This window comes from Scylla paramamosain, unplaced genomic scaffold (assembly GCF_035594125.1).
Source record: "Scylla paramamosain isolate STU-SP2022 unplaced genomic scaffold, ASM3559412v1 Contig80, whole genome shotgun sequence".
NCBI classification, from domain to species: Eukaryota; Metazoa; Arthropoda; class Malacostraca; order Decapoda; family Portunidae; genus Scylla; species Scylla paramamosain.
The window spans coordinates 222,501-230,000 of NW_026973745.1; the positions used below are offsets into that span (position 1 = coordinate 222,501).

The 7,500-nt window shown below is 40.8% G+C and overlaps 1 protein-coding gene across 3 annotated transcripts in view; it reads right to left on the bottom strand.

Annotated features, from left to right (window-relative positions):
• The window catches only part of LOC135098781 (bestrophin-2-like), an 83,164-nt gene that overhangs the window by 64,351 nt on the left and 11,313 nt on the right, over positions 1-7,500 (bottom strand). Inside the window, exon 1 of one of the 3 annotated variants that reach the window (XM_064001178.1) lies at positions 2,083-3,097. The exons of the other annotated variants lie outside the window; for them this stretch is intronic. Within the exon in view, the coding sequence (XP_063857248.1) occupies positions 2,083-2,199 (117 nt within the window). The 5' untranslated portion in view covers positions 2,200-3,097. Of the gene's footprint in view, positions 1-2,082; positions 3,098-7,500 lie in introns of those variants that run through there. 3 annotated transcript variants of the gene reach the window in all.

Sequence of the window (7,500 nt, forward strand, 5' to 3'; positions counted from 1 at the left end):
GCTAGATATGCAACATTGCGGCGGTGAGAGAGAGGCTGAAGACAGTCAGTTAGAGGAGAGGAGTTGATGAGACGAAAAGCTTTTGATTCCACCCTGTCTAGAAGAGCAGTATGAGTGGAACCCCCCCCAGATATGTGAAGCATACTCCATACATGGACGGATAAGGCCCTTATACAAAGTTAGCAGCTGGGGGGGGTGAGAAAAACTGGCGGAGACGTCTCAGAACACCTAACTTCATAGAAGCTGTTTTAGCTAGAGATGAGATGTGAAGTTTCCAGTTCAGATTATAAGTAAAGGACAGACCGAGGATGTTCAGTGTAGAAGAGGGGGACAGTTGAGTGTCAGTGAAGAAGAGGGGATAGTTGTCTGGAAAGTTGTGTCGAGTTGATAGATGGAGGAATTGAGTTTTTGAGGCATTGAACAATACCAAGTTTGCTCTGCCCCAATCAGAAATTTTAGAAAGATCAGAAGTCAGGCGTTCTGTGGCTTCCCTGCGTGATATGTTTACCTCCTGAAGGGTTGGACGTCTATGAAAAGACGTGGAAAAGTGTAGGGTGGTATCATCAGCGTAGGAGTGGATAGGACAAGAAGTTTGGTTTAGAAGATCATTAATGAATAATAAGAAGAGAGTGGGTGACAGGACAGAACCCTGAGGAACACCACTGTTAATATTTATTATTTTGCCTTTTTTTTTTTTAATGAGTGGCAATTGTAAAGCCTTCATTGCATACTTATTATAATTTGGACAAAAAAGAAAAGTACAGTAATGTATCTATTAAGCAGAAACGTACCTGTTGTCAATAAAACTATCTACCTATTTATCTATCCCATGGTCGAAGGTAAGGAAAGGTCACGTGAAATCAGGTAATCAACAATTTTCTCCCTCTCTACTCTTACCTGTTTACCTATGCACTCACCTATTGACGCACTTGCCACACACCTGTCTCAAGAGTAATGCGCCTCTGTCCTATGGTGCAAGGGAAGAGGAAGGCAAGGTACGGAAAAGGTAAAAAAACAGGTAAGGTATATTTTCTCCCTCTCTACCTGTCTGTTTACCTATTCACCCACCTGTCTATATCTATAAGGATGTATGTCTATCTAGTGATGAGAGAGAGAGAGAGAGAGAGAGAGAGAGAGAGAGAGAGAGAGAGAGAGAGAGAGAGAGAGAGAGAGAGAGAGAGAGAGAGAGAGAGAGAGGAAAATGATAAGATGGGAGGAAAAAGGCAGGAAGTGAATGAAAAAGGTAGTGAGAAAAAGGAAAAAAGGGAGACAGAAGAGGGAGAAAAGGGAGGGAAAAGAAAAGGGCAGAGAGAAAAAGGAAAAAGGGAGAGAGATCAGTGAGGAGAATGAATAGAAAAAGAGAAAAGGGAGAAGAAAAAAAAGAAAGGGAAGATGAAAATACATCTTTTAACAGCTACATTAAAAGTGAGAGAGGGAGACACAGAAGAAGGAAAAAAAATAGAAAACGGGAAAAGGGGAGAGAAAAGATAATTATATTAACAGCTATATTAAGTGAGAGAAAAGGAAAAAGAAAAAAGAAAAAGGAGGAAAGACATCGTGTTTTCTATCACTGTTATCTTCATTATCATTATTTTTCTTTCTTATTCTTCCTCCTCCTTCCACCTCTTTCACTTCCTGCACCTGTTCCTCCTTTCCTTCCTCTCAGGTGTGGAGGAAGGAGAGGAGAATATGGGAGTGTTAAGAGGACAATAAAAGAGGAGGAAGGAGAAGAGAAGGAGGAGGAGGAGGTGATTGTTAACAGGAAAGAAGAAAAGAAGGAGGAGGAAGAAGAGGAGGCGGAGGAGGAGGAGGAAGTCACACCTGTGGAACGCTAATATATACACCTCTCTCTCTCTCTCTCTCTCTCTCTCTCTCTCTCTCTCTCTCTCTCTCTCTCTCTCTCTCTCTCTCTTTCTTGTTCTTCCAGCAATCGACACACACACACACACACACACACACACACACACACACACACACACACACACACACACCTAATCCTTAAAAGCAAGATGAATTTCATACAGTCACGTACACACACACACACACACACACACACACACACACACACACACACACACGTACCTTCCGCCTGAGAAGATACAATATGAAGCCAATCCGAAAACACATCAGCTGTTGTTGTTGTTGTTGTTGTTGACTTTGTTCATTTCCTTCCCATCCACACTCCTCAGATTCCTCCATTTTCTTTTCCGTTTTTCATTTTGTCACATTTCATTTTTTTTTCCTTTCCTCTCCTTTCCACTTCCCTAATTTTCTGTTTTCTCCTCTTCTTCTTTATTGTTATTCTTTCTTACTTCTTTCGATCACCATGGAATGTTTATTTTCATACTATTACTTTCCTTTTCCTTTCTTTTTCCCTGCCTCTCTCTTCTTTCAATTTCCCTGCGTTTGTCTGTTTAAAACTTCCTTCTTTACTTCCTTCTCTTTACTCCTCCTTTGTTAATCATCATTTTCTTTCTCTCTCTCTTCTTCCTTTCTCTCTCTCTCTCTATTTATATCTACCTCGTCTTGTGCGTCGACTGAAGTCTGTATTTTTCTTCTTTCCTTCCTTTTTTTCCTTCGTTTTTTTTTTCGTTTAAGTCCAAGTCTTTTTTTTCTTTTTAATGTATTTTTAGCGTTCGTTTAGACTCGTTTAGACTCGTTTAGACTTTAAAGCGTTCGTTTAACACTCAACGCTTCAATCTCGCGGCGTGCGTGGAGGCGCGGTGAGACAGAGTGAGAGAGCGGGAGAGAGCGAGGATATGAGAGTGAGTGAGTGTGAAAAGATAGAGAGGAATGTATGAATGAAAACTGAAAATACGACATGAGATAATAGCAACCAAAAAACAAAAAAGAGGCAGAGAAAGACAGGCAAGCTGAGAGATAAGGGCAGGGAAAGCTAAAGAGAGAGAGAAACAGAGAGAGGAGAGAGAGAGAGAGAGAGAGAGAGAGAGAGAGAGAGAGAGAGAGAGATAACCGAGGCACGGGATTTCCACACGTGTTGGCGCAAGGAGGAGTGGGACTCAACTGATGTTTGCCGCCCTGCCTCTCTCTCTCTCTCTCTCTCTCTCTCTCTCTCTCTCTCTCTCTCTCTCTCTCTCTCTCAGATATTTTTCAGATATTTATTCCATTATACAATGGTTATTCTTACGTACATATAACAGATTAAGACATGCAATTTGAGTGCAGTCATGTCCACTCTGATACATAATCTACATATTGTCTTCACACCATCTCATGACTGGTGCACGTTATTACGAAGATAGAATTATGGTTAAAATAGATGCTAAAATGTAAAATACAAAGAATAAAATGTAAGTAAAATAACAGATAAAAATAAAATAGCTACAAATAAAAGATTAAAAATCGTAAGTCAGCCTATAATAAGTTAAATTTGTCCCTCACATTGCGAAGTATAAAAGTCCATGTAAGAAAGTTGTGTTGGTGGTTTACACACTGAATTGTTTGTTGAATAGATAAGTGTGCAGTAATTTTTTATAAGTTCTAATGGAGGGTGCATTCCTTATATGAGGAGGAAGGCTGTTCCAGAATCTTGGTCCAGCAGCCAGTAGTGATCTCGCTCCAGTACAGGTGTTAGTCTTTGGTTCATACATGTTGTGCTGTTGTCTGGTGGGGACACTACACACCTCACTCACTTTCGGCATGGGGAATAAATAGGTAGGAATATTACCATGAGTAATGTTGTACATAATGATACCTAATTCGTATTTGTATTTTTGGTGTACTTTTAGCCAGCCACATTCTCTTAAAAAAGGTGTAGCGTGATCAAATTTAGCACCGTTGCCTAGTGCAACTTTCGCTGCAAAGTTTTGGAGTTTTTGCACTTGTTGTGTATGAGTGATATTTGCAGTTCCCCAAATCTTTATTCCATAATTAATTATGCTTAGCACTAACGTGTTCATGAGAGTAGTTCTAGTCCTCCTATTAAAACAGTCCTTACTCTTATTTATGTTCAAAATTGTGCTAAAAATTTTCTTATTTATTTTTTTGATATGAGTATTAAAAGTCATGTGGGAATCAAAGTATACACCCAAGTTTTTAAGGGAACTGCTGGGGAGTATGTTAGTGTGATCTACTTGTAGGCACGTGTCAGGTGGGATCTGAGATATAAGACCTCTGCTGCCGACAAACATGCATTGTGTCTTTGTCGTGTTGAGCAGCAAACCATTCATGTGAAAATATGCCTTAGCTTGTGACAGAGCCACTTCTCCCTTGTGAACGAGATCTTGAATATTCGCTACTTCTCCAGTGTGGATGAGCTGCGTGTCATCTGCGTACTGTATGACCTGGCAGTCGGGGATGTGCTGCGAGAGGTCATTTACAAATATAGAAAACAATATTGGACCAAGCACTGATCCTTGAGGAACACCATAAGCAACTTCAAGTTTATTAGAAATATGTTTACCTATTTTGACTGACTGAGTTCTTTTGAGAAGGTAGCTTTGGAACCAAAAGGAATCGACTCTTAACATTCTTAGTTTCCTTAATAATATTTCATGATTAACGCTGTCGAAAGCTTTTGATAAGTCACACAGCGTTACTAATGAAATGTTTCTCCTGTCAATAGTGTCGAATAGTGAATTGGACAGAGTAAGCAGAGCGCTTTCTGTAGAAAGCTTAGGTCTGAAGCCATGTTGCGTATCACTGAGGAGGTGATTGCTTTCAAGGTGTGAGGTGAGTTGAGCAGCAATAACCTTTTCAAGAACTTTTGAGATAATTGGAAGAAGTGATATGGGTCTATAGTTTTTCGGTTCCATAGCGTCTCCTGTTTTAAAAATAGGTACTACTAAAGCGTGTTTCCAAGATTCTGGGAAATTTCCTGTTGCAATTGACGAATTAATTATACATGTAAGATACGGAATAATTATAGGCAGTGATTCTTTTATAAATCGAAGTGAGATATTATCAGAGCCACAAGAAGAAGTGTTTTTTAAATGTTTTATTATCAATATAATGGTATTGCTATCAGTTGGCTGGGGTCTAAACATGCTACAGGATGGACCGCTGGTGTTATTGTTGTTGGGTACAGGCACATTCTGATTATGCTCGCTATTTTGGTGTGTTTTTCAAAGGTAATTTTCCCAACATTAGCAAAAAATTTATTGAAACTTTCCACTTTCTTTCTCAGTGTTTCCTCATCTTTATCAATTTCTAGCGTAGCTTTGCATATATCTTTGGAGATAACCTGGTTTAATATTTTCCACGTGGCAGCACTATTCCCTCTGTTGCTCTCAAGCTTGTTGCTATAATACTCTGATTTAGATTTTTTTTATTGACATTTTCACTTCTTTTTTAAGTTCCTTATACGTGGACTGTAGGTTTACGTTAGACCTGTCATTTTTAAGATTTATTTGTGCTGCATCTCGCTCGTGCATCAGTGCTCGTAAGTGCTCGTTCATCCAGGGGGCGAAGGGCCTTCTCACTTCTCTTGTGACGAGAGGAGCACACTTGTTTAAACAGTTATTGAAAATGCTCGTAAATATATTGACTTGGGTGTCAACATTGTCTGTTATGAATATATTATTCAACGTTTGAGTTTCTTGACTTAGTAAATCGCATATTGTTTCAGATGAGTAAGATGTTAGATCACGAAATGTTTTTACTACTGGTGGACGCTTTGTCTTTTTTAAGTTTACAGTCACGCTGATGAGCTCGTGGTCGCCAACAGGACACGGCATTGTGTCTGTGTGTAATATGGACTGAGTCTTATTGGTAACTATTAAGTCTATGAGGGTGGCAGAAGTGGGGGTGATTCTCGTGGGTTTGCTAATTACCTGTGTCAGTTTGGTGTTAAAAATAATTTGCTTCATCTTACTATTATCACATAAAACGTTGTCATTAAAATCTCCTAAAATATAAAATGGCTTATCTTTTAAGCTAACATATCTAATAACATCCGTTATATAGTCATAAGATTCACAGCGAGCTTTTGGGTGTCGGTACAGGCAGCCAATTATAACACTGGGAAACTTGCTGCTCTGCACTGTCACCCACACGTCCTCAACACCTTGCGCTCTTACAATGTCGATTTCGAGTGGAACTACCGTAAATACATCTCTGATATATATACAAACACCTCCTCCCCTACCTTTGTCGCATCTGTACACTTTGTATTCGGGTATGTATATATAATCGTCAGGAAAATCGTTACACAACCATGTCTCACTAATACATAGTACATCTAGTTCCTTTTCCCTTACAAGGAGCTCTATCTCCTCTTTGCAGCCTAACAAGCTTTGGGCATTAATGTGAGCAATTGTTATTTTGTTCCTTGGTTTGGGAGACATGCTGGCCCTACCTTCTTCGCCGAGTTCCTATTTGGTGTAAAGGTGACACAACTTCTGCTTATGTCCTAATCTATGACATAATTCACATTTGAGTCTGTGGTCAAAACGACATGTATCTTGGCGATGGTTGTGTTCACCACAATTGTAACAGCCATAACTATACCTCCCACGTGTTGATGTGTATGCAGTGTGGTGCAAGTTGTACAATGTTTGTGGGCGAGTGTAGTGTGTGTTGTGAGGTGTGTAAGGCTGTGTGTAGTGTGTGCTGTGTAGTGTGTGGGACTGTGAGTTGTATTTTCTATGAGGTCTGAAGAGCTGTGTATTGTGAGCATTGTGTGATACTTGGTGCTGTGTGTAATGTGCGTTGTGTGGTGTATGGGATTGTGCATAATGATTGTAGTGTGGTACACGAGGCTGTGTGTGGTGTATATTTTGTGGTGCGCGGGGTTGTGTGTTACATGTGTATATTGGTGTGTTGGATTGCGTGTTGTTCGTAATGTCACGTGTACTCGTATATGAACGTCCAAGGTGCGGTCTGTATGGATGAGCGTTTTGTGTGTGTTGCATTATTTGGGGTTGTGCATCTAGCGTGCCGTATGGTGTATAGTGGTGAGTGTAATGTGTGACATTAGGTGCATGGGGATGTATGGAAGTGGATCCCATATCGTGGCGGCCCAAATCAATCTCGAATAACTCAGGAGATCTACCGGAGCTGCCATCGGCACTCCCTGTCATCCACCGTTCTCCCCAGCCCGCATCCACATTGTGCGATGGACTTCTATTTACTGCTGCAGCGTAAGAGTGTGGCTGTGTTCTTGGCGATGTTGACGTTGCGTGCTGGGGAGTGGGCAGCAGTGGAGGTTTGTGAGTGGCTGCGTAAGAGTGTGGCTGTGTTCTTGGCGATGTTGACGTTGCGTGCTGGGGAGTGGGCAGCAGTGGAGGTTTGTGAGTGGCTGCGTTAGGCGGGATAGATGTGGTGAGAATATGTTGAAGCTGAGGTCTGGCACCAATGTGCGTGTCTCCATGAGTGTTGAGGAAGACATTTGGCTGCCTCTGGATACTTGCCCAGTTTTTACATAAGTGAAACCCCGAACACTGTTTTTCAAGAGCACTTAGCAACTTAATGACACCCATTCTATTTAATGTGCAAGGTTTTCTGTTCTCTATGTCAAAGCACCATTCATCCACATATCCA